The 27,175-nt window shown below is 37.5% G+C and overlaps 1 protein-coding gene across 1 annotated transcript in view; it reads left to right on the forward strand.

Annotated features, from left to right (window-relative positions):
- Positions 1-21,964, forward strand: part of MAP3K7CL (MAP3K7 C-terminal like) — a gene marked incomplete at its 3' end in the record, with an annotated part of 37,021 nt that extends 15,057 nt beyond the window's left edge. The window contains exons 3-4 of the mRNA XM_082625668.1: positions 9,384-9,499; positions 21,784-21,964. Of these exons, the coding sequence (XP_082481794.1) occupies positions 9,384-9,499; positions 21,784-21,964 (297 nt within the window). The remainder of the gene's footprint in view (positions 1-9,383; positions 9,500-21,783) is intronic.
- Positions 21,965-27,175: the final 5,211 nt, after the last annotated feature.

A 27,175-nucleotide genomic window follows, 5' to 3' on the forward strand; every position in this document is an offset into this window, starting at 1 on the left:
GAGTTTGGGACCCCTGGACCAGAACAGCCCTTGACAGAGGTGGGAAGAACCAAGAATGAGCCCTTATACAACCCAAGATAGAATCCTTTTTTTTTGGCTCCAGTTCTTGTCTCTGTGCCCAGTGCACTGAATTAAAACCTGGAAGCAACTAGGTTGGGTCTGAAGAGCTGGTGCTCCACTGCTGGGGTGGTCCCCTGAAGATCTATCCAACACAACTCAGGTGTGACCATACCTCTTGGAGGAGCTCTTATCTCATCTCTGCACAGTCCTGGGCATCATCACAGCCCTCTGACAGAAAGCCTGCCAACAGAGCAATATCAGTAATGTAGAGATGACTGAAGACTGTTCAGGAGGTTATACTAATGACCTTGCAAGCTGTCCAAAGACAGCTCTGTTCTCCTCTAAAATTTCCTCTGCAGCTATCAGCCACCGTATCTCCTTCCTCTCCCGTCCCCCATGCAGGGTCGTCATCCCAGCTCTCTGGTTCCTGCTGTCTAAACATATCCCCCAATCTCTCTTCTTCTCACCATGGAGGACAACTCAGCTGTTCCTCTGCTTTTCTGTCTGGCGTGCTTACGTGACGTACAAGCTTCCTTGCTTGGGTTCTGTCCTCACCGATGGGCTGTATGTGTGCTGCTCATGGTGTAGTTGGGATTGCAAAATAATAACTATATTTTTTTCCCAGTCACAGATTTCTCCTTTATTTTACTGTCACTGCAAAGCTATTTTATTATCTTAGGAGTCAGCTGAAAATAAGGAGTTAATGCGTTTTGAAAATAAAAGAGGGAAAGCATGTTTAGATTCATATTCCCCCACCATTATTATGGATCATTAATTCTACTTTCTTGTGCTGACAGTTTTTTTCCTTTGGGAACATTAATGGTTTTCCCTGGCTCGTGGATCATTCTTCCCAGGATTCATAGCACCCCTGGCAATTATCCAGATAATTTTTCTGTTAAAGCATCACAAGATCCCTTTGAATTTTATAGCTTTAATTCCATTTGACATGTATTAGAAATTAAGTCTACTTAATTATTTTAATCTAATGAGACTATTTCATCTTCATTGATCCTTCATGAATTAGTCAGTTGAGAAGCTGATTTCAGACTCAGGGGTTATGATACCAACTCCCCCACCCTAAAATATGGTATTGCTTTGCCTCTTCATGAACAGAGAGGACGTTCCCAGCACTACAACTAAAAGCATTTAAGTAAGGGCTTGTTTTTTGGTTGAACGATGTGATTGAGTTTGTTATAAATGTTTACCAGTGGTCAAGCCATTTGGTTAGGGTTGCCTCTGTCTAGGGCTGTTGTCAGTTACCTTTATTCTACACTCGAGGGTGTGAGTAACTAAAATATAAGATGGAAGGGATTAAGAGGGGAAAGATAACACAGAAAGCTACATCTAAAAGCAGACTCTTGTTTCCATGCTTAGCATAAGCATATAAATTTAAGACATTCTGCAGCAGGAAGTCTCTATTGAAAGCAATGAAAATGCTTTATGTATGAAAGGAGCAATCCATTCCATGGAGGAGGCTATCTTTACAGTCAATTCATTGTGCTCTTATCACATAATAATGGCTCTTGGGGTTTAACCAACCATCATAATCCTCTACAGAAAAATAAAAGTTAGGTTACAAAGGCATATGAAGTGCCTTGTGGTTGTCACTATTTGCTTAAGGATGAACTGACTCTTACTTCTCTCTGCTAGAGCCTTATAAATGTGCCCAGTGAAAAATAATTGATGCCAGCTGATTATTGCCGGCCCTACTCTCTGAATACCCTCAGATTTAAATCCTACCCATGCATATTGAGTACTGCTAGGCAAGGGGGGGTTTCCCCACAAATGACCTCATTTGATCCCTGCAACAATTGTGTAAGCTAACTATTATGTCTCCACTTTAGGGATGAGAAATATGAGGTCAAATTTTGGTCTACATAAATTTGCTAATTCAGACTAGATCTCTGATTCTGAATCTAGGTAGCCTTCCTTTATTTACAGCTTTGGTGGAACCTATGGCCTGCTTAAATTATGTTGATAGGTGGAGAGTTTTTCATTTCTGGCTTGTGAAGTTGCCATAATGTGGTTGTAGAACAACCTAGTAAAATCTATTCTGGCTTTCTGATATCCATTACACGTTCTTTCATAGTTTATAAAATGCAGCTATAAAGTATCTGGTAGATACGCTATCACCAATTTGACCCCCAAGATTTTTCGGTTGCTTTGCCAAGAATGTGGACATGTTTAAGCATGTAATTCATGGGGCTTCTATTTTCACAGAAGCCAAAAAAAGCCTTGGGCAAGAATAGCAGTGACAAACATTTTTCTCGATGTCTCTATTAATGCAAAATGTTGGGCAAGAGACCTTGGGATAAGGTAGGTGTTAAAATGAACATCTCTTTATAGGCCTCAGCCCAGGGGCAGGTGGTAGGTTGGTTCTATTTTGTGTGGATTCCTTTCCTGGAATTTGGTTTCTAAATTCTTCATGTCCATTAGGGGCAATGTTTGGGTAGAGCTAGTTTAGAACATACAGTCAAAAGAAAGGAGGTTCAATTCTATGTCCATTTGTAAGAATGAATGAAAAATCACTACTTTTCTTTAGGCCTCAGGTTCCTTCTATTTGAAGAAGAGGTAATGATTGACCTCCCTCCGTTTTCTGAAGGATGGCACAATCCTTTAATAGTCCCAAGGTCTGGGTCAGAACCAAATTTGGCTTAAAATTTAACCACATTGTTATGTTTTGGAGATTGTGGTTTGACCTATAGATGATCCAAAGCTAAGCTTTGTGGTCTTTGTTGCCCCAGAAAGAGGAATATGTTTTATTTGTAATCAGGTGGAGGACATGCTGATAACTAGATTGTAATAAACTTGGTAATGGGAGTGACAGTGACTGGGGCATAGGCACTGGCATTAGGCTGGCATGAATTTGGGCCTCAGCTCCACACCTACTAGTTTTGTGATTTGGGCATGTTATTTACTTTCTGTAAACCTCACTTTTCTGACCTGCAGAGTGGACATAATATCTCACATCGTTGTGTGACTTAAATGTGATAATGAACAGATCGAGCACGGTGCTTGGCAAAATAATTGCTCAATTAATGTCAATTTCCTTCCCTAGTGAAATTGTTTAATTAATTAATTAATTAATTTTTTTCGGTACGCAGGCCTCTCATTGTTGTGGCCTCTCCCGTTGCGGAGCACAGGCTCCGGACATGCAGGCTCAGCGGCCATGGCTTACAGGCCCAGCCGCTCTGCGGCATGTGGGATCTTCCAGGACCAGGGCACGAACCCGTGTCCCCTGCATCGGCAGGCGGACTCTCAACCACTGAGCCACCAGGGAAGCCCTGAAGTTGTTTATTGAATGAAATATTTAAGCACTAGTATCTTTATATGTGTAAAATGAAATGAGAGAAGCATCTCTTTGGGTTTTTGAGTTAGGAACAGAGATGCTGAAGCCCTCTTCTTTAAGCTAAGGTACTTGGAAAACAGTATGACTATTTTTTCAAACCAAATTGAGCAATAGCTTCAATCCCTCCTAAAGTCCTCCCATCTAATCTGAGAAGACAGTAACAGGTGTCTCCGTGGTACACATTGAACTTGCTTTTTTCTCAGACAGAGTTTGGTAAGTCCAGAAACTGATGTCACCTCCACAAATAAACAATTTCACAGCTTTGGTTGTGTACTATAGTATCTTGTTGTCTGAGCAATCACTCCAGAAACTTCTTTTAGGTCTTGCATCAGTGTATCACTTGCTATCTGGGAAACAAAAGTGGTAGAAAATGGAGGAGTCTTAGCATTCTAAGATTCTACTGCACTAGTCTTGAACATCCAGAGAAAACACTGAAAAAATGTCTGCCACTTTCTCTCTCACGCACATGTTGAAAAGTATCTTACAGTCGTTTTTTTGGCTGCTGGGGCCACACAGAAAACATATATAGATATCTTGGAGCTTAATTTGATCCCTTTAATTTTTTTTTTTTTTTTGAGAAGCCCAGTTCATTAGGATATGCATTGTTAGAAGCATTTGGGCCACTCGAGTCCTCGCTCCCTTTAATATTGCCTACATCGACAGAAATGACTTAAATATCCTTCATTCCAATATTATATAATGTATAAGATGTGTAGTATAATTATTACTAGTGCTGACTTTGACCATAATGTAGATACTATAGAAATGTCAATTCTTAAAATATTTTAAAAATATTTACAGTTCTTGATAACAGAGTTTTCAAATATTGCAATTAGTCCTGTCTGTGTTTTTCCATTTAGTTTTAACAAATTATGCTTTTTAATTTGGGGACATTAAAATGCAACATGAATTTAAGCCAGACACCCCCATTCTGCCCCCAAAATAAAGATAACACTGAGAATCAAGGAATAAATACAAATACAGTCTGCTCAGCAACTGTAGAATATTTAGCTTCCTAAATATATCTTCTGTGTGGGAAGCTGGGAGAGGAAAATTAAATTCTTACATTTTTGAAGTGGATGGGGCCAGTAGTATTTGAAGAAGCCAAGTAGAAAACGGAAACGCTTAAGCTGGCTTTGCCTCTTGCGGAGAGATGCTTGGCTGGGTCTTTTCCCACGGGGCTCCTTCCAGAGGACAGAGTCCATTTCGGGAGGAGCTTGCTATAAACCGATGGATGGGATGGTGTGGCTCAAGCCCGCATTCTTGGAACAGGAGCCTGTGGTTTCTCTCTTACTTCATCTTGTTAAATTGGTCCAGATGACTGGGGTGGATACCAGAGATAGTAGCGGCTCTCTCACACTGCCATGTAATTTAAAGCCCTTGCAAGCTCCATCCTCAGGCAGTAGCAGGATGAGGGGGGATAGAGGAAAGGGGGTGTGGAGGAAGTGCCTCCTCCTGGGCTCTGACCTCATTCAAACCCCAATCTGTGTCTTGGGAAAACGTGTTTCAAAGTTGGCTTGAGACACTGTTAAGGGAAGGTCTTAATTTAACCTTCTTAGAACTGGCTGGGTTGTGAGTAGACCAGATACCATGGCATCGAGTGGACCGGAAAAATTGTTTCTGTGACCCTACAGAGTTTGTCCCCGAGTGCCTGAAGAATACTTTTACCTTTTCATTTTCATATGAAATATCTTTGGCTTCCTTTTCTTTGAAATTCAATATTCCATTCTTTAAGCAAGAGCGTTTGATAAATGCATCCAAACCATGGGAGGATGTAGGGTAATTGTGGAGAAAATAACAAGGAAACTTTCTCTTCCTGAAGAGAAAAGAAATTCACTATCAACATGGAGTTTATTTATTGCTTGCCCATTCCCAGCACAGGATTATAAGTATGAAAATCTCTTGGATGAAATAGTCAAAATCAAGAAATGAGAACTGAAATAAAAAGTTTTATAGATAAACAAGGATTTACTGTATAGCACAGGGAAATATATTCAATATCTTGTAATAACCTATAATGGAAAAGAATCTAAAAAATAATATATATATATATATATATATATATATATATATATACACACAACCAAACCACTTTGCTGTACATATCTGAAACTAATAAAATATTTTAAATCAACTATATTAAAAATTTTTTTTAAAGCTGTGTTAATTTTTATTCCAAGATGTTAATAGTTGTTTTCATCTGCGTTATCACAGGCATTCTTTTACGTTATTTATTTATTTATTTTTAAATGTGAACACATGTTAAATAGTATCTTAAATCCATGTACAGTTGATTAATTCATGGGTGCCAGTGTTTTAAATGTCACATGATGTAAGCCTACTAGTAGCTCCATTTTTAAATTGGAAACCTGATTCTTGTGCTTGAATTTTAGGAATCTATTTCCTCGGGTAAACACTTTATTCAGTGAACCCTGTTGGTCATATATTTTCTCCTGTTTTCAGGGCTTATAAGAAGGTAAGAGAGAGTCACTCTCAGTGAGGACCTTATGATACAACACACATACACACAAACCCACATTATATCATGAAACAATGAGAGTGTGCTATGTCATGCAGGACAATACATTTCATTACTCTGTAGTTCTACTTTTTATATCAGGTAAATTCCTGTTGGGATGAGAACAATATGTGTTTTAAAAATTCTTTGATGAGTTTCCTGAACTGGAGTAAACATCCAATGATGTCAAATGGCTTTCTAAGAACAGTGGGTCCTGCTGACCAGAGGACGCTTTGATTTTGTCCAGCAACGTTTGGGTTTAGTGGTACATGGCTTTGAATTATAAAGGGTTGAGAAATTTTAAGTTTCCTGGGGAGAAATTTGGGAAGGAGAGAAAGGTAGGGTGTGAATGAAGTGAGTCTCAGATAGGGAATCCTGGTAGCAATGCTTAGAAGATGGGCTGGGGGCAGCAGAAGATCTAATGATACTTTTTTTTTGCATTAAACTTTTTTTTTTATTGTGGTAAAAACACATAACACAAATGTTATCTTCTTAATTTTAAGTGTACAGTTCAGTAGTGATAAGTATATTTGTATTGTTTTTTTTCTTATTCGTATTGTTGTGCAACCAATCTCGAGGATATTTTCATCTTGCAAAACTGAGACTCTATACCCATTAAATGATAATTCCTCATTTACTCCCCTCCCCTCCACCCCCAGCCCCTGGCAACTAATGAGATAATTTTACAGTGTTGTGGTGTGTTGTGCAATATAACTTCCCTTCTTGCTTAAAAAATAATTACTTTTGTTCTTTAATGCTTTCATACAAATTGGAAGAACATGTAGTGCTGCTGAGTTACATGTCAGGCTGGGTGTAGACAGAGCTTTTAGGAGCCGGAAACTGAAGTGACACCTGGCATCCTTTTACTCCCTGAAACACTGAACACTAACTATTTTTGGCTTTTATAAAAATTGGTACTACTTCTTAATTGTGGGCAATCTTGAAAATATTGTGACGTGTAGCATGATCTTCCTGCTGAGAACATATGAGGATACTGAATATATCCTGAAATACTTCATATCCTAATGTCCCCTTAGCATGATCATGTTACCTGTACATAAAAACATCTTCAAATTTCCCACAATGAAATAGTGCCAATGAAAAAAGAAGTCATGGAAACATTTCCCCTTTAGTAAAAAGCATTGCGGGTTGGCAAGCCAAGGGGGAAAAGAGGACTCTCTCTTCTTAAGAAAATTATTATCTGTAAATTTCAGCTTTTCTTTTAAATTATAGCAGCAAAGGGCATTTCTCCCTTTCCATGGCTGCTCTCATCTGTATCCTCTTAGGCATGCAAACACAGACTCCTAAAATCTTCTGGCTGTCACATAGGTAACTATGCTGAATTCATGGTTCAGGTACCTCCATGTGGCAAGTTATGGGCTGAACTGAGTGTAGTTTATGAGTGTTCATGGGGACAGGAAATAGGATGCGTTGAGTCTTGGGGCTTACCAGTATGCAAATCCTTTAACAGGGCACAGATGGTTTAATAGCAGCTTGGTGAGGGTGCCCAGAGTAAATTGCTTTCATTCCCCTCACTGTTATACCTGGTCATTTGCCAGTGCAACAGGTGAAAATTGATGAGGGGGTGGTGATTTTTAGGATTGGAGGAGCCAGGAGTTCTGAATGTCTTTGGCAATGGCTTTATCTCCTGGGGTGAGTTGTACTGTAATACTCCTGGGCACTACTTTTTAATTTATTTCACTATAGAAAGAGATAATGGCTCCAACAGGCTGAGTTTATGCTGTGAATGTGTTCATGGGGCAGCAGGGAAAGATGCTACATAATATAATTATTAGATGAATTTCCATGGATTAGAACACAACAGATGTTCCACATAAAGGTTAATTTCATCCAAGTCTATTTCAAATTTTATTTCCTTTAGAAGATCTCTACTCAGAGGCTTCATGATAAATAGAAAGGGTCATCTTATTTATCAATCAGATTTTATAGAATTTTGTAGAACTTTCTAGAATTTCTTTTGCATCCTGGGTGAGGTCACTAAATATGATACCCAAAGAAATCTGTGTCCTTGAAGAATATATAGTGAGAGGAGCAAGTAGTAAGAAATTCATTAGTATAAATTCATTAATACAAAATTAGTGAGACTATGACCTAGTCAGACACATAGTTTACATATAAAGACTATTGTGAAGAGAGGATTAGACAGAAGAGCCTGTTTAACAATTAAGTCATATTTCTCAGATATTATATAACATTTTTCTATAAATAATTGAAAAGGGTGATTAAAAAACTCTTTAAAAGACTATTAGCTAGTATTTCTCCAAGTAATGCTTTTAATAATGTGCCACTATAAAGCAGAAACTAACACACCATTGTAAAGCAATTATACTCCAATAAAGATGTTTTAAAAAAAGAAATAAATAAAGTAATGTGCCACTAATTCGAACTAAGGATTACAAACTCAGGGAAAGCTAGTTCTTTAAAAATAATTTCTGGAAAGAAGATTTTCAACATGTTTCGGTTAGAAAGGCTTGCATCCTGGCCTTTGTTTCCCTCATGGATGGGAGAGAAGCAAAGACAGGGAGCCTTGTTCTCTTTGGCCACACGCTTTATAAGCATTGTTTTATTTGGGGTTTGGTCTTTCATATGCTTTGTTAATTCTTGCAAGCATTATTTCCAGGCCAGCATCATTTTTTCAGTTTGGATTCCTTTCATTTTTCTTTTTTCTTAAATAATTTTTATTGGAGTATAGTTGATTTACAATGTTGTGTTAGTTTCAGGTGTCCAGCAAAGTGAATCAGTTATACATATACAAATATATCCACTCTTTTTTAGATTCTTTTCCCATGTAGGTCATTACAGAGTATTAAGTAGAGCTCCCTGTGCTATACAGTAGGTCCTTATTCGTTATCTATTTTATATATAATAGTGTGTAGATCTCAATCCTAATCTCCCAATTTACCCACCCCCCCATTCTCCCCTCATAACCATAAGTTTGTTTTCTATATCTGTGACTATTTTTGTTTTATAAATAAGTTCATTGGATTCCTTTCTTGTAGGGCTCCTCCACTCTACAAGATGTGATAGAGCTACAGGAACAGAAAACAAGGGGGGATTGAAACAGCCAACTGAACTATTTCCCCATCACTAATTCTCTAAAGCAGAGTCTAAGATTTCTGGGGAGAAGTACAGAATTATTAGGGGACTTATTTTTCCTCCAGCGCATGGCAGGTAACTGATCTGTAATGGGTCTCGTGGCTCTGGCTTGGGCCTGAGAATGCCCTGGAATAACACTGGAAGACACATGTGGGGAGAATCAGACCACTTCTCTATTTGTAGTCAAGTAGAATCAGCTGAACTTGGTCCAATGTGGATTGACAGTGCTATTCTCATGCAAAAACTCTCCTTCTAAAGAACATCAGTAGAGCACGATGGTTGGTAATTTATTCTGCTACAAGGAAATGGACTGATTTCTTCTTCTTGTTGTTTGTGAAGCCTCTGCCACCTTGTCATGACTCCATGGAATCCATGCAGGTGTTCAAACAGCACTGCCAGATAGCAGAAGAATACCGTGAGGTTAAAAAGGAAATCGCCCTGCTTGAGGAAAGAAAGTAAGTACTGTCCCCCTGAGCACCCTCAGCCCTGAATCCTGATTGCTGGTCATGGACCAGGGGCCATGGATTGGGAGCGGCAGGGGAGGAAAAGGCTGAGCATGGGAGCAAGAGGGAGGGAGACACACAGGGAGGAGAACTGACATTCTGTGGTTCAGAGGTTACACGCATGTCATGTTTGATTCTAGAAATGATCCAAATGGAACTGTGATAGATGAAATGCTTTACAGAGTAGTGAGAGGAACCACAGGAGTGCTTCCTACTCAAATTTAATTTTTTAATAAGCATTCTTTAGTTCAGGAAATTAAAGATGCCAAAAATACCACCTAGAGCCACATTATGTTCCACGTGAATGTGCCCAAAGGCCCCAGAGCACTTTGTCTTGGGGTGAATTTTAATTAATGCTTGAATGGAGTACCCACATCAAGTAAAGAAGTCACTGTGATGGCTCTTTGGAAAAATGTAAATGGCTTAGTTGCCTAACTACATTTTATAGCCCAATAGTCCAGGAAGTTTTCATCTTGATAGCTTCTATTACCATTACAGTTCTGCTCTAGGGAATTAGGCAGTTCTATTAATTAAAGCACTATCACTTGACTTACTCATAACTTTATGCTTCCGAATTCTCCTCTTTTTTTTTTTTTTTTTTTTTTTTGCTGTACGTGGTCTTCTCACTGTTGTGGCCTCTCCTGTTGCGGAGCACAGGCTCCGGACACGCAGGCTCAGTGGCCATGGCTCACGGGCCCAGCCGCTTCCGCGGCATGTGGGATCTTCCCGGACCGGTGCACGAACCCGTGTCCACTGCATTGGCAGGCGGACTCTCAACCACTGCACCACCAGGGAAGCCCAATTCTCCTCCTTTTGATTGCAGTAAATTCTGCTGATGTCTACCCAGTGATCCCCATTCTTTCATACTTTCAAAGCATCATAGCACTGGTCGGTTTGTATGTACACATTTATTAGGGAGATCTTTTGATGAATATTTGCATCTCCTGCTAAGTGGTAAGTGTCATAAAAGGGAGGATAGTCAGGTGTCTCTCACCATCATATTCCTGAAGGCTAGCACAGTGCATGGCATGTAGATACTGAATAAATTTTTGTTGACTGAGTGACACATAATCCAAACATACTGTGAGCCTGTAAGTTTCTGCTTCTTTCCTTCTTCTTACTGGAGTGATACATGGTATCACTCCATATTTATATCAATATTTATACTTTGTATTTATATTTATACAAAACTTAATTTTTAACTGAATATAAATGAAATATATTTTGTTTTGAGAGATTTATGAAATTCGTGGGGCCCTTTGGAGACTCCCCAGAATAATGGTTGCACAGTATAATATGCTAGCGAGCAGCATGGGTTTTCAGGTCAGACTTCTACATTCACTGTAAGATCACAGTTAGCATGTTATTTTCTTACTTCCTTGCTTCAAACATAAAGTCTTACCTGGACTTTTGGTTATAGGGCATTGAAGGATGCTTATGAGGAGATCAGAAATACAACTTTTCCTTTGCATGTCTGAGACTTTCTTTTTGGTCTAAGAGTTTTCATAAATTGGTCAGAATGCTTAGATTGTCCATTTACACACAATATGAGCCCTAAAAACAGTTTCATAAAGGAACAGAGGAAGCTTACTAATAATGTGACCAGTGGTTAAGTTAAAGGAGGGCTTGTATAATCAATAGCCTATAAAGGTATCTTCCAGTGAGTGTACGTGTGTGTGTGTGTGCATGTGTGTATGTGAACTGTGGTGTTGTGACAGGAAAAAAAGCCCCAGGTGATTATATATTTATTTGTAAACACTTTAGACTGGAAGTACAGTGTTATTTAAATTAGCCCCATATGTAGCTTTTTTGGGTGGGGGCAATGCAAGACTTACCCACTAAATTATATATTTTGTAAGTTCATATTTTTGTAGATTGCATTAAAAAATACAATAGGATAACAATATGAGAGTGATTCATCTGCTCTTTTATTAAAATATATCCCTGCTGTTTCTGCAAAACTAATCTTACTTCCTCCTTAAAACTCTTTGAACTTTGGAGTTTTCTTGAAACCATGATGTTGTCTTTTTTTTTTTTCTTTTCTTCCTCATAAGTGACTAGATGTGAGACAAAGACCAAATTCTTTGATTTTTTTTCCTTTCTTTTTTATAAAGTCTCTCAAATTCCTTTTCTTCATTCCCACTTCTGCCATTTGGGATCAGGACTTGTTACTTCAAATCTTGATCAATGTAATACTGTAATTGCTTTCCCTGCCTATGGTTTCCTATTGCTAGAGAAGGGCACCCAGTGCTTGGCCTGGATTGAAAGATCTACCTCAGGCCTTAGCACCTCTGCAGAATGTTCTAGCTCATCCTTCGTCTTCAGCTACGTTGACCTATTCACTTTTCCCACTTCGGTGCCCTTGCTCACACCAGGCTCTCAGTATAGAGTCTCCCTCCTTCCTCTTCACCTGTCCAAATGCTATCCTTGAAAAGAGTTTAGCCTGTGTCCCTAGCCCAACCATCCCACAGTGATCAGTGCTTTTCCTGGGTGAAGGAAAATTCACTGGAATGATTCTTTGGACACTTTTTGTGGGCATTATCAATAGTTACCCACTGAAGTTTCTGTCCTTTCTGACTATGTATAGTTCTCTGCAGACCTGGATACCCTTTAACATCTCTTTGGATTCTAATCACTGAATAAGGAGCTGCACATAGGGTAAAATACGAATAGGGGTGATTTACAGTAGCTGATGATAGGAAACTGTTATATCCTCCATGTATGCATTTTTAAAATTTGTAATTTGTATGGTCTGTATTTAAAATATGGAGTCAATATCAGCAATAAAGAATTGCTAAGATAAATTGTTAAAATTCAAAGTAGGGTTATATTTTATATCTATAAATAAATGAACTTAGTCCTCCAAGGGTTATGGGTGATCCGTGTTTTCATTAACACTTTACTGAAGCAGAAATTCATTTTACAACAGGTATTTTCCTGAACAGTCTTTGTGTTCAAGCAAGATAAATTCGGCCAAATGGATTTGACCCAAATAAATTCACTCTCCATTTTTTTGATGATTTGGATGAGAATTTCTTCCTCATCATTTAATAAAGTGTGGCTGATTATGTTGCTTCCAGTGATTGGCTAGCATACTCTGGACACACAGAGAGTCACTAAATCAGGTATTTTAAAAGAGAGTTTTTGAATATTGGAGCCATGTGGGCACAGGTTAAGCTGAACTTCTCTCTCATCTCCAGAGGGGGTCTCCCTGGACCTAGTTTGGGAGACTTCTCAAAGGGGAGAGGAGAAGAGTTGATTATAACTATTGTTTTAAATTTTTAAATCATGTCTGTTGGGTGGATAAAGAGAGTCAAACATTTTCTGGGATTACAAATTCAGCATGGGATGAAGTTAATTTAAAGAATAGCTTCTGGCTTATTGACGAGTGATATACAAAAAGCTTGTTCTTACTTTCATTGGAAATTTTTCTCTTCTCAACTGAAAACAATGACAATTTTATTGAAAGCTTTAAAAATTTACCAAGAATTCTGACATATTTACAGAACTCCTGCTGTAATTTTTGCCTATTTTTTCTAGGCCTTTTGGGTGTGAATAGGTATTTTTATATAATTGCTAATATAGTAACATAAAATGTATACATACTTTTTTCAATAAATATTATAAGCATATTTATAGATCACATATAGGTTTTGTGTATGTAATGGAAACTTCCAATGAAATGGAAGTGAGATCCAGATATTTTATGGCATTTGCTATTTATCACTGAATTGTTTGGCAGTTTTAAAAATATATGGTTAAACTATAATTAGTTCTACAAATAGATTTACAATTAGTAAAACTTGCTTTGTGTTTTATCTTGTTCAGAGGAGAGACCACTCTTCTGCTCTATATATGAAAAATTGTGCGAGGTGCTCTGGTGTGTAAAAGATTGACTTAGACTGTCAGAAAAAGATAAAATCTTAGAAAAGTCAGGTTGAAAAATGTTATATAACTTAAAAGAAATAATTCAGTGGCTTAAAAAATAATTCAGTGGTTTTCAGTGGACTCACAGAGCTGTGAAACCACCATCACGATTTTAGAACATTTTCATCTCCCCAGAAACAAACCTTGTACCCCTGAGTGGTCACTCCCCATTCCCTCCCACTGGCTACTGGCAACCACTAGCCTACTTTCTGTCTCTATGTATTTGCCTATTCTGGATACTTGAGATAAATGGAATCATGCGGTATGTGGTCTTTTGTGACTGGCTTCTTTCACTTAGCATAATATTTTCCAGGTTCATCCTTGCTATGGCATGCATCAGTGCAGGCAGACCTCAGAGGTACTGCAGGTTCGGTTCCAGACCACTACAATAAAGCGAGTATTACAACAGAGAGTCACACAAATTTTTTGGTTTCCCAGTGAATACAAAAGTTATGTTTACACTATACTGTAATCTATTAAGTGTGCAATAGCATTATGTCTAAAAAAACATATATACTTTAATTAAAAAACACTTTATTGCTAAAAAATGCTAATCATCATTTGAGCCTTCAGCGAATTGTGGTCTTTTCCCAACAATAACATCAAAGATCACTGATCACAGATCACCATTACAAATATAATAATAATGAAGAAGTTTGAAATATTGTAAGAATTACCAAAATGTGACACAGAGACATGGAAAAATTGTGCCAACAGACTTGCTCAATGCAGGGTTGCCAAAAATCTTCAATTTGTAAAAAAACACAATATCTGCGCAGCACAATAAAGCAAAGTGCAATAAAATGAGGTATGACTGTGCTTCATTCCTTTTTATTGTCAAATAATGTTCCATTATATGGTTATACCACATTTTATTTATCCATTTGTCAGTTGATAGACATTTGGGTTGTCTGTACTTTTGGCTATTATGAATAATGCTGCTACAAACATTTATGTATAAGTGTTTGTGTGGAGGTATCTTTTTGATTCACTTGGGTGTGTACCTAAGAGTAGAATTACTGAGTCATATGGTAACCCAATGTGTAACCTTCTGAGGAGCTGCCAGACTGTTCCTAAAGTGGCTGCACCATTTTATATTTCCATCAGAAATGTATGAAGTTTCCAATTTCTCCACATTTTGCCAATACCTATTATGTCTTTTTGATTATGGCTATGCTAGTGGGTGGAAAATGATGTTTCTTTGTAGTTTTCATTTACACTTCCCTGATAGCTAAAAATGTTGAACATCTTTTCATGTGCTATTTGGCATTTCTATGACTCTTAGAGAAATGTCCATTCAGATCCTTTGCCCAATTTTAAATTGAGTTATTTGTCTTTTTATTATTGAGTTAAAAAATGTTGTATATAATTTTAGTTGCAAAACATTAGAAAAGTGTTTTCATATGAGAGTACCACAATCAGTATAAGACCTGTGTTTTCATGCCTTTTTTAAGATACATAAAATGATGATTGAGGGAGCAACATCTCATTGAGGGGAACATATCAGGATGGGGGAAAAGGGAGCATAATTAATTTGTAAAGGCATAGTCTAGAGATAGCCCTATTCTGATTTGTTTTTAGTCATGGTATTTACTTTATCCTGAAATTTCCAACAAGAGGTTTTTATTATTAATCAGAAACATTTATTTCTTTATGGGCATTCCTGAAGGCAGAAGCTTTTAAACTGTGTTCTAGGAAACCTCTCAGAGATTGGAGGTGGTGAGGGTGATGGGGGGCGGGGTCCTGTACAAGGGCCAAACAGGGGAAGTTCAATTTTATGTATTCTATTTGATTCACTTCAGGGTACAATTTTCTTTGTAAAACGATACCACAGTTAGAAAACATTGAAAACCAAACCTCACTTTTTTATTCTAGGCACATTTTTTCTTAAATCTTTACACAGCCCTCAGAAAGCAGGTTTCCACTGTCATAAAGAAACAGTAAATTGAGTTATTTCTCCACAAGTGTTTGCAGGGTATGTAGTAATGTGTGGAAAGTTCTATCCTCTTTCCTAAGATGTCGAATATGGATAAGATGCCTTTTGTGTAATTTATAGGTTTTGAGTTCATTTTCCAACAGTGGAGATACACTCCCCGAGACTAACTAGTCTATCGAGAATTGAGGACAGGGCTTAGTTTGCAATAGGATTTCAACAAATACTTGTCAAGTGAATGAGTAGAAGGACCGAAGAACTGTCTTGGCTCTTCACTCAGAGGCAGAGGTGTGGACAAGGGGATTTTTTTTTTAACATCTTTATTGGAGTATAATTGCTTTACAATCATGTGTTAGTTTCTGCTTTATAGCAAGGTGGATCAGCTATACATATACATATATCCCCATATCTCCTCCCTCTTGCGTCTCCCTCCCACCCTCCCTATTCCACCCCTCTAGGTGGTCACAAAGCACGGAGCTGATCTCCCTGTGCTATGCAGCTGCTTCCCACTAGCTATCTATTTTACATTTGATAGTGTATCTATATCCATGCCACTCTCTCACTTCATCCCAGTTTACCCTTCCCCCTCCCCGTGTGGACAAGGGGATTCTTTTGTTTCAGGATTTAGTTTTATGTGGAATCCCAATATACCAGATTTCATTAGACTGTGAGATTACACTTTCCATTTATGCCCCAGTCATAATGATTTGGGCCTTTTATACCTAATTATAGGCAGTCCAGTCTTTTAACTGGAATCTCATTCCCAGGTATCTCTCCACCTAATCCTCTCTGCCTGGAACCACATTCAAAGGGACAGAATATTTACCTCTCTTCAGTGAGAGTGCCTTTAATTTTGTCTCCCTTGCTAAGGAAAGAAACTCCAATCTTTAGGGGAGCAGAATGAAGAAACATTTTTCCCTCAGCCAGTTTCCCCCGTCGTTAGCATGTTACATTACCATGGTACATTTGTCGAAACTAAGAAACTGACATTGATATATTACTATTAACAAACTCTAGATTCTACTTGGAATTCATCTAATTTTTCCATTAATGTATTCTGTTGATTTTTTTTGTAGACTCCAGTCTTCTATTGAAATATATCATCTGTTCTTCTATTTCTTGAATATATTAATCATAGTTATTTAAAAGTCTATGTCTAAGAGAAAGATAAATACTGATGATATCACTTATATGTGAAATTTAAAAGATACAACAAACTAGAGAATATAACAAAAAAGAAGCAGACTAGCAGATATAGAGAATAAACTAGTGGTTACTAGTGAAGAGTGGGAAAGGGGAGGGGCAGTGTAGAGGTAGGCGCGTAAGAGCTACAAACTATTAGGTATAAAATAAGCTACAAGGATATATTGTACAACACAGGGAATATAGCCAATATTTTATAATAACTATAAACGGAGTATAACCTTTAAAATTTGTGAATCACTGTATTGTACACCTGTAACTTATATAATATTGTACAGCAACTATACTTTAATAAAATTACTTAATTAATTAAAATAAGGAAACAAACAAAAAACAGAACAAGGAAAACCTTTTGCCTTTCCCCTTATTCCTAACCCAGAATTTAACTCTTTTTTGGGTGATTGATGGTAGAAATCTCCATTTCCTATAGAGTAGGGGTTCTTAACTAGGCTGATTCCTCAACCTCCTACCCCCAGGACATTGGTGATGTCTAGAGACATTTTTGGTTGTGATGATGTGGGGTGAGGGGAGGTGCTACTGACATCTAGAGAGTAGAGGCCAAGGATACTGCTAAACCTTCTATAAGGCCAATGTCTGGGACAGCCACCAACAACAAAGAGTTGGCCCAAAAGATCAATTGTGCCAAGGCCGAGAAACTCTAGAGCAAATCTTACTTCTTCCTGCAAAGGTAAGGTGTTGCCCTTTGGCTCCCAGAGGATATGGTAAATTTATTTTTCCTGCATCATTCATTTGTAGGGCTTCAATACCAAAGTCTAGACTGTGTTTTGGAAATTCCATTTCAATACCATTTATTGTTCCTCCACCTGCATAAGATGAAGGTGGACTTTCACATCCTTTTTGTCATCTTGAAGCATCTACTCCTCTCCTGGGTATAAATGTTGGTGCTAGAACACACATCTTTCAAGAACCACTAACAGTACAATCTAAATCACTATTTAAGCTAAAATTCTCCCTATGATGAAGATAGTATTTTATTACACTATTATTTTTTAAATTAATTTTATTTTATTAATTTTTGGCTGCATTGGGTCTTCGTTGCTGCATGCAGGTGTTCTGTAGTTGTGGCGAGTGGGGGCTACTCTTCGTTGTGGTGTGTGGGCTTCTCATTGCGGTGGCTTCTCTTGTTGAGAAGAACAGGCTGTAGGTGCGTGGGCTTCAGTAGTAGTGGCTCGGGGCTCTAAAGCACAGGCTCAGTAGTTGTGGCGCACGGGCTTAGTTGCTCTGCGGCATGTGGGATCTTCCTGGACCAGGGCTCGAACTCATGTCCCCTGCATTGGCAGGTGGATTTTTAACCACTGCGCCACCAGGGAAGACCCTTTGTTACATTATTATTCAAAACACTTTAGCTCCTGGGGGCTAAACTGCCTAGGATTTTGTCTTTTCCAAATAAAAGTCTTTAGTTAACTTAGAAAGTTCCAAGAGTTCTGGTCTTTCCAGAAACAGAGAAATACTTGTACTAATGATGAATCAATTTCCCAACCTCCTACAACATAAAGAATCTCCTTAATTTTGAAATTAGTTTGCAGAAAGTTTTAAAGTTCTCTTTACCGACTCACTTGGATTTCCCCTTCCCCCATTTGTTTTAGCAAATAAAAACTTTTCCAGGCATGTGGCTTAGGATGGGGCCAGCAGATGATCTATGGCAGACCCAAGGTTATGACCTTTTTACTGTTGAGGTACATCATCTGGAAAACTATGGTATAAATAAGATTCCTGTAATGATGGTCTTCTACACCTTTATCATATTACACTGAAGGGAAATGATAAACAAGAAATCAAAGGCAGGACCACATTCTAGCCAATTATACATATTGACTTGCTCCCCAGATCATCTATTTACAAGATTATCTTTGTAGGTTGATGTTCTGGGGTTTCATTATGAATTGCTAATGAATGAGCATCAATTTGTCTATATAAATAGGTCTTGGACAGGAGGCAAAGGACGTTTTGACAGTATTCATTAAATAGATGTGTAACTGCTTATCAAATACATGAAATTAATTTAGAAACCTATCAATTGAGTCTTCTTGATTCCAGTAAGGAAGAAATTATTATTGACTTTCTCCAATGCAAGAAAATTGGATTAGACAATCATGACCCTTCCTTTTAGTTGTAAAATCTGTGATTTATTTTCCCTGCTAGTCAAAACTAATAACAGATATCCTCAGGAATTTTAACTGTGGTCAGATATGGAGCCTGGACAGTAGCTATTATTTGTGTGACACAGTTCATTTGAAAGGGAGAAAAGAACAGGAGTAGATGATCTGATGGATGAGGGATTTAGAGGCATGTCTCTTTTTACTTACATAAGTTTTACTAATCAATTTCTTTAAGATAGTTATGTAAGAAACTTTACTAATATTTAATTATTGACATTTATTGCTTAAACTATGTTTAGAGGCAAAGAACCTTAAGCATTTAATCCGAAGGATAGGTTCGATTCATGGCTGTTTCTTATTAGGTGTGTGACTTTTTCCATTTATATTAAGCACTTTGAGTTTCTGTTTCCTCATCTTTAAAATATACGTTGTCTCTGAGGTACCTTACTCTTCAATTATATTTATTCAATAAGTATTTATTGAGAGACTTTATATTCTTTTTTTTTCCCCTTTGGCCGCACTGAATCTGACCAGGGATCAAACCCATTCCCCCTGCAGTGGAAGAGTGGAGTCCTAAACACTGGACCACCAGGGAATTCCCTATATTCTTTTTTTAAACCATTTTTAAAAATTGAAGTATAGTTAATTTACAAGGTTGTGTTAGTTTCAGGTGTATGGCAAAGTGATCCAGTTTTATACAAACATATATATATATATATATATATATATATATATATATATATATATAAATTCTTTTTCAGATTCTTTTCTATTATAGGTTATTACAAGATATTGAGTATAGTTCCCTATGCCATATAGTAGGTCCTTGTTGCTTATCTATTTTATATATGGTAGTGTGTATATGTTAATCCCAAACTTCTAATTTATCTCTGGGAGCCTTTATATTCCAAATGCTATGGAAGATTCAAAGATCAATAGAGCCCAAAGGAACCTTGTGTATATGCATATGAATGTTCCAGATTATCTCCCCTTTGTCCCTGTTAGGCACTTTCTTTCCAGTGCCTGGTTTTGCTCAGTGGTCACCAAATTGGGTACACAAAGCAGTCTGTTGAATGCAGGAAGAAAATACTAGAACTTCTATTCTGATTTGCTTTTTATCCTTTTCCTGGGGCAACTGTGTGATAGTTTCAAATTTACAGAAAAGTTACAGAAATGGTAAAAAGAACCCCCATACTTCCTTTACTTCATTCATTAATTATTAAGAATTTCCCCAGTTATGTTTTATTCTCCCTCTCCCAAAACTACATACTACTGGGACTCTCTCTCTCTTTCTCTCTTAGAGAGATGGGGTGTCTATCCATCTATCTATATCACATGCACATATACAATTATATATATGTATATATATATATATATATATATATATATATATATATATAATGCTCCATTGCCCTAAATACTTCAGTGAGTATTTTCTAAGAACAAGGACATTCTCTCACTTGACATCAATACAATAATTAAAATTAAGAAATTTAGCATTGATACAGTAGTATTATCTAATTCACAGGCCATATTTAAATTGCATTGCTTTCCCAATAATGTCCTTCACAGCTTTTTTTTTTCCAATCCAGAATTGCACATTGCATTTCATTGCCATTTCTCTTTAGTTTTTCTAAATGTGAAGCAGTTTTAACATTTTGAAGCATACAGGCTTCAAATGTTTTTGTAACGTTTCCCTCAATTTGAGGTTGTCTGATGTGTGCATTTTTTTGGCAGGAATACCACAGAAAAGATGTTGTGTCTTTTGTGATGCATGGGGCGTCTATTGGTCTCATTACTAATGATGTCAAGTTTAATCATTTGGTTCAAGTGGTCTTCCAGGTCTCTGCACTTTCACATACAGAGGAGAAAGAAATATGACATACCCTTATGTTGAGGCAAAGGAAAATTCAGTTAAGTCTAGTTTAGGATTAACTGACACATATAAGGGGAGTGGACCTCTTTCGGGTTGTCATGTTTATTAAATCTAAATATAGACTGCAAATCTTTAGCCCCTTATTATGTGTATTTACATCAATGAATTATTTAAAAATATTTATTGTTTTAGGCGTTATCACTACAAGTTCCCTCCAATAACCTTAGCTTGCTTCCTAAATTCAGGAGTCAGGTCAGCACCAAATGTAGAGATATTGCTTTGTTAGTTAGGGCGACAAGATATATATAAGGGCTAGGGAAAGACATGGACAATAATATCTGCAGGAGGCAACTGTAATTTCTTCCTAAAGATTTGTTACTTTGCCTAGTAAAGATTTGTTAAACTCAGAAATAGAAAACAAAAGAAGATAATAACTGTATTTGAAGGACAAAACTTAGGTAAGGGACAAACTATGATTCACCTACCCATAAGACAATAGCATCTTAAATTATACACAAATTTTTCTGTTTTTTTCCTACAAAGTAGTCATATTTTTTATAATTTGTTGTACTCTTTAAAAGATCACCCCTTTTGACTGTCAAAGGACTTATTGAGCTTTTTCTGGTATATGTTTATTTTATTTCTATTTATTTATTTATTTTTAATTGGAGTATATTTGCTTTACAATGCTGTGTTAATTTCCACTGTACAGCAAAGTGAATCAGCTTTATGTGTATTTATATCCCCTCTTTTTTAGATTTCCTCCCCATTTAGGTCACCACAGAGCATTGAGTAGAGTTTCCTGTGCTGTACAGTAGGTTCTCTTTAGTTATCTATTTTCTACATAGTATCAATAGTGGATATATGTCAATCCCCATCTCCCTATTCATCTGATTCCCCCCTTCCCCCTTGGTATCCGTACATTTGTTCTCTATATCTGCGTTGGTATATGTTTAATATTTTGGATATATCCAGACGAGGTACTGGAATAAAATAAAGGCATCTAACATTTGTGAAGTTGGAAAAATAAAAGTAATTCATTGGAGGCAAGCAGAGATGGGTAAAATTTAGAAAAGTAAAATGACATATTCGACATCCATTATGCTGTTGCTGTATAATTTAATTTGTTTGCATTACATTTTATGCTTCTTCCTCACCTGCCCCCCTGAATCTTCAGAAAGGAGCTCATTGCCAAGCTGGATCAGGCAGAAAAGGAGAAGCTGGATGCCGCTCAGCTGGCTCGGGAATTTGAGGCATTGACGGAGGAGAATCGGACATTGAAGCTGGCCCAGACGCAATGTATAGAACAACTGGAGAAACTTAGAATACAGTATCAGAAGAGACAGGGCTCGTCCTAACTTGAAATTATTCAATGTGAGCATAAGAGGTTGGTGGCTGCTATGCACTGGCCAAAAGATTTTTATTTTAAAGGGATAGTGAGTAAAATCTATTGCTTCTCCTTATTACCCACATGGCCGACGTCTATACTAATGAGTTTAATGCTTGCCTGATATAGTTTGAGAGAAGGGTTATTTTATTTTACATAAGGTAATTAAAACAAACCTATTACCAGATGTTTTCAGAGATCATAATTCGTTTCCAAAGATATTTTTTTTCTTATTTAACAAGATATGATCATACTGTAGATCCAGGTAGAAAATGATAGAAATAGAACATTGACTGATTCTACTAAGAATCATGAACAGAATTCAGCCATGAAACAAACTAGTAAGATGCTCACTGCAGTTTCATATCTGTGTATTTTAAAATTTCACATCTTTAATATTTCTACGGTGCTCTAACCTGAACTGTCAGAAACTTCTCCAAATATATTTATGTTCACCAGAGTTAGGTTTAATCCCCAAATGATTGATTGTACTAAGAATAAATGGTTGCATATCATAAAAGCTTTCTCATGAAAATATTAGCAGAAAGCATGTTTGTGCCAGAAGCACATTTGCCAGTGCTAACTTGCTGTTGTAATAAAAAACTGATAAGGCTGCATTTTCTCCATGCCACGTTGCCTCGTGATAAACATCTCTGCCTTTGCTTGTGTGTGTTCTGGGAGAAATGGAAAAGTATTGTTTGGACATTACTTTGGTGAGTTCCCATGAAAACAGCCCAGTAATTTGGACAGTAAAATTCTAACTATTACTCTGTTTTGGATTTAAGGAGATGTTTTGGATCAATGATAACTAATAAGAATATATGAGTAAATTTAAGATTAAAATGATTTTTCCCTTGTTCTATCTATCACCATATTTTGCCAAATTGATCTCTTTGTTTTATGTCCATTTCTATTCCTGTAACTTCTTTTTCATTAAACATAGATCAAAACTCTCAGTCTGTATTTTGTCTCTTTCTTAACCTCAATTTATGCTACAAGTTGGGATGGGTTAACCCGAGTCAGAATTTGCTCTTAGTTGTATTTGGAAGTGCCAAAAAAGCGGTCAAGTCCCTTTTCTTGTGAGACTGTGGTTTCTCATATAAATAACTCAGAGCTCTATACTGAATAGATTCATTAGTGTCTTAAAGTATTTGCCTAGAAAACATACAAGAGAATAGCTGATTAAAGCAATAAGATGGCCTGGGATAGACTTGTTGTTATCAACTGGGGGTGATTTTACCCTCAAGGGACATTTGGCAAAGTCTAGAGATATTTTTGTTGTCATGACAAGGATGAGGGGGTGGGTGCTACTGGCATCTGGAGAGTAGAGGCTAGGGATGCTGCTAGACATCCTGCAATACACAGGACAACATCACAACAATGAAGAATTGTTTGGCCCAATATGCCAATGGCACAGAGGTTGATGAACCTTGGGTTAGACTAATCACTGGGCAGCTGGGCAAATGCCAAGTGGAAACATGATGCAGGGCCATGGGTTTCTTGTCATATGGTGTGTTTCCATAAGGTCCTTAGCATCTTCACCCTCAGTCTCCTCATCTGTAAAATGAAGCTTTTCGATAGCTCTCAAAGTTTGAATGTTATGTGAGCGTATTCACCTTTCAGCTGCTTTAACATTTAACTAAAGGTGAAAGTCCATATTATCCTGGTAGAGCCTTCTTTTTAAAATAACCCCAAGGCTTATATATACTAATATAAAGGAGGACTTGTTGATTAAATTTATATAAACCCAAGGTTAATGGAATGGAAGGATGAAAGGTAAGTTACCTAGCTTTAAACACAACGATTAGTTGTTGATCACTGCCCATCTGAAGAGGGTTACACGTTTTTACAGAATTCAAGCAGTCATGGCACCTTATAGAAAATGGGAGGGGAGGGCATGGAAATATAGTTCCAAAATCTCTCTGCTCTACTAGAATGAAAATAACTTTACAAGGTCAAAATATTTGAACACACTGTTATTATGTTAAGGAGACACTGAGTAAATAGTTTTCATATCTGTTCTAGCTTCAGCCTGGAGTTTTACTATGTTTCCAAAAGATACCTATTCATGACTCCAAAGTAAGCATTTCTATAGGTGTGTGTGTGTGTTTTAATATTTTTTAATTGAAGTATAGCTGATTTACAGTGTTATATTAGTTTCAGGTGTACAACATAGTGATTCAACATAGGAGTGTGAGTTTTAAGCAGACTTTTATTCATTAAAAATATAAAAACATCTACTTTTGTAGCATTGTCAGAGAAACCTAAAGGCAAAATTTCTTATAGTCAGTTTCATCTTTTCATTCATTTGACAAATTTCCTCCAATCTTATTTACCGCTGCCTATCGTCTGTATAACACAGAATCATTTAAGAATTTTATATCTTCAAATATATTTACAATGATCTTGCTATTAGCAATAATGAAAAATTTATAGAGCATTAAAAATGAGCACAGAGGTTCTATTAGTATTAAGATGAAGTGCTGGCTTTAGAGCTAGAATTTAAGAAAAATGTAACCCACATTATACTGTGTAATTGCTCTGCTAAAGAATTTGCTATTTGTGGGCCATTTTGTTTATATAGATATAAAAGAATGTGGTTATAGGTGACTAAAATCCCAGTCTCTACTCATTGGTGTTGGTATCTTGACGTCATTCTGGTACCTGGGCTTGGATGTATCAGTAACTCAGTACAAACAAGGAACTAAAAGGGATCTGGAATACAAATTCAATTCCACAGAAGTTTACTATTTACTTACCAAGTGCAAGGCAGAATAACAGCAAAAATGAATGACACAATCCCAGTGTTCCACACTTTGGGAGGCAGTAGATAGTCTTCCCAGAGGGTATATGTAGGGGGATAGTGACAAATTAAGTTGAGAAGTTCCACTGGGCCCTGGTTGTGGGAGAGTTTGGACAAAATAAACATTTTGAAAAGAGGAGTGAATGGTCAGGGCCGGTCTTGAAGACAATGAATAGGGTTGCGGTGTGCAGGATGGATGGATACCAGAAATTGTCCGGAGGCTAATAGGAAGGAGTGTGCAACAAGGGAGAGTGGCAGCAGCTGGATTGGAGGAGCAGACTAGTAGGGCTGGGAGAGACAAAGTGAGAAGGAGAATCCACGTGCCTTGGGATGGATGGCAGGTGTCATTGAAGCAAAAAGATGAATAAAAGTAACGTTTAATGAGCCCTTTCTGTGCCAGAAAAATCCAGGTTCGTCATATAGGCTGTATTATTTAATTCTCAGAACAGCCTAAGAGGTAGCTATAATTATCCCCATTCCCCAAAGCCAGAAAGTAAGGTTACATAATTTGTACAGTGTTTCGCCGGGCTGGGAATCAAATGCAAATTGACTTTTTACCTTCCCTCCCTGCCTCCCTTCCTTCTCTCCTTCTTCCTCTTTCCTTCCTTCACTCTCTCCCTCCTCTTTCCTCTTTCCTTCCTTCCTTCCTTCCTCCCTCCCTCCCTCCCTCTCTCTCTCCCTTTCTTTCTTTCTCTCTCTCTCCCTTCCTTCCTTCTTTCCTTCCTTCCTTTCTTCTCTTTCTTTCTTTCCTTCCTTCCTTCTCTCTCTCTCTCTCTCTCTCTCTCTCTCTCTCTCTCTCTCTCTCTCTCTTTCTTTCTCTGAATGCTTGTACTTTGCCAGGCATTCTGGAAGTTGTCAGGGACACAACAGTGCACAACAGAAATGTGGGTCCAGTAGTCAAGGAATCCTTAGTCTAGTAGGGAAGGTAAACATTTACTTAAGTACCTACCTGGGGTAATTTTAAATATATCCAAAAATCCCCTCAAAAGGTAGAGCTTATTTCTCCTCCCCTTTAGTGTGGGGTGGACTTAACTTGTTTGTGACAAACAGAATAAAGCAGAAGTGGCAGTATGTGGCTTCTACGCCCAGGTCATAAAGACACAGAGCTTCCTTCTCCTCCATTCTCTCTTGGATCACTTGCTCTGGATGAGCTGGCTGCTGTGTTCTGAAGAGGCTCCAGCAGGCCTATGGAGAGGCCCACATGGTAAGGACCTGAGGCCACATGAGTGAACTGTGAAGCAAGCCCTCCAATCCCAGGTGAGGCTGCAAATGGCTGCAGCCTCGTGAGAGACTCTGAACCAAAGCCACTTACCAAGCTGCTCCTGTTCCTGAGTCTCAGGAACTTTGAGATAATAAATGCTGTTTTAAGCCACTAAATTTTGGGGTGATTTGTTATGCAGCAATAGATAAAAAAATACAACAAATAAATGAGGTAAGTGCCAAACAGAAAAGAAATATAGTCTATGAGTTCATATACAAAAGAGAATCTAACTGAGATGAGGAATCTGGGATGGTTTCCTCAAGGTGGTGACTACTGAGCTGAGATCTGATGGATGAGTAAGAGCTAAAGAGGTAAAGAAGGCAGGAGGAGGAAGGTGTCTAGACAGAGTGAAACATGTGCAAAGGCCCTGGGGCATGTTCAAAGACTTGGAGGGAGGCCCATGTGGCTGAGCATGAAGAGGTATGGAGAGTGTGGTACAAGATGAGGTTGCAGGATAAGGCAGGACCTTGAAGATCACATTAAGAATTTTGGCCTTAATCCTAAAAACAGTAGGAAGCCACTGAAGACTTTCAAGTACAGGGACAACATGTTAACACATTATCTTCTAGGGTAACATGTTTCAAGAGTTTTCTTTGTTAAGTTACTTCATTTTAGGTTGCTTAGAGTGCTATACTGTATCGAGTTATTTATACTATACAGATTTAGCTAGCTATACAGTTGATAGGGTTATTTGTATAGGGTTATTATATACATTTTACTTGAGAAGTCATTTTAGTGACTATTTTTCTCCTTAGAGAGAGAAGGTAAACCCTAATCGTATCATGTGGCCTGGCTTAGAATAGAAGACAGAATTTACCTCCGCTGTCACCATTAATATATTTAATTGAGTGACACTAATAATCCTGCTTTTTAATGAAGATTTCTATGATCTGTTTTTTAATGTTTATTTCATGTTTCAAAGTTGCCAAACTCACAGCTCGTAAGAGAATATTCTTAAGCAGTTAGAACTTTTGAGACAATATTTTCCACCTGTCCATGTTATTTTTAAAGAATGGTAATAATCAAAGATGGATGTGCAGATCACGTCACACATGTGAAATGTCAAGGCAGAGATGAAATCACCCACAAAGCTGATAGCCTTAACCTTTAGCTTCTTT

Source organism: Mesoplodon mirus (genome assembly GCF_964341445.2).
Source record: "Mesoplodon mirus genome assembly, chromosome: 6".
Lineage (NCBI taxonomy): Eukaryota > Metazoa > Chordata > Mammalia > Artiodactyla > Ziphiidae > Mesoplodon > Mesoplodon mirus.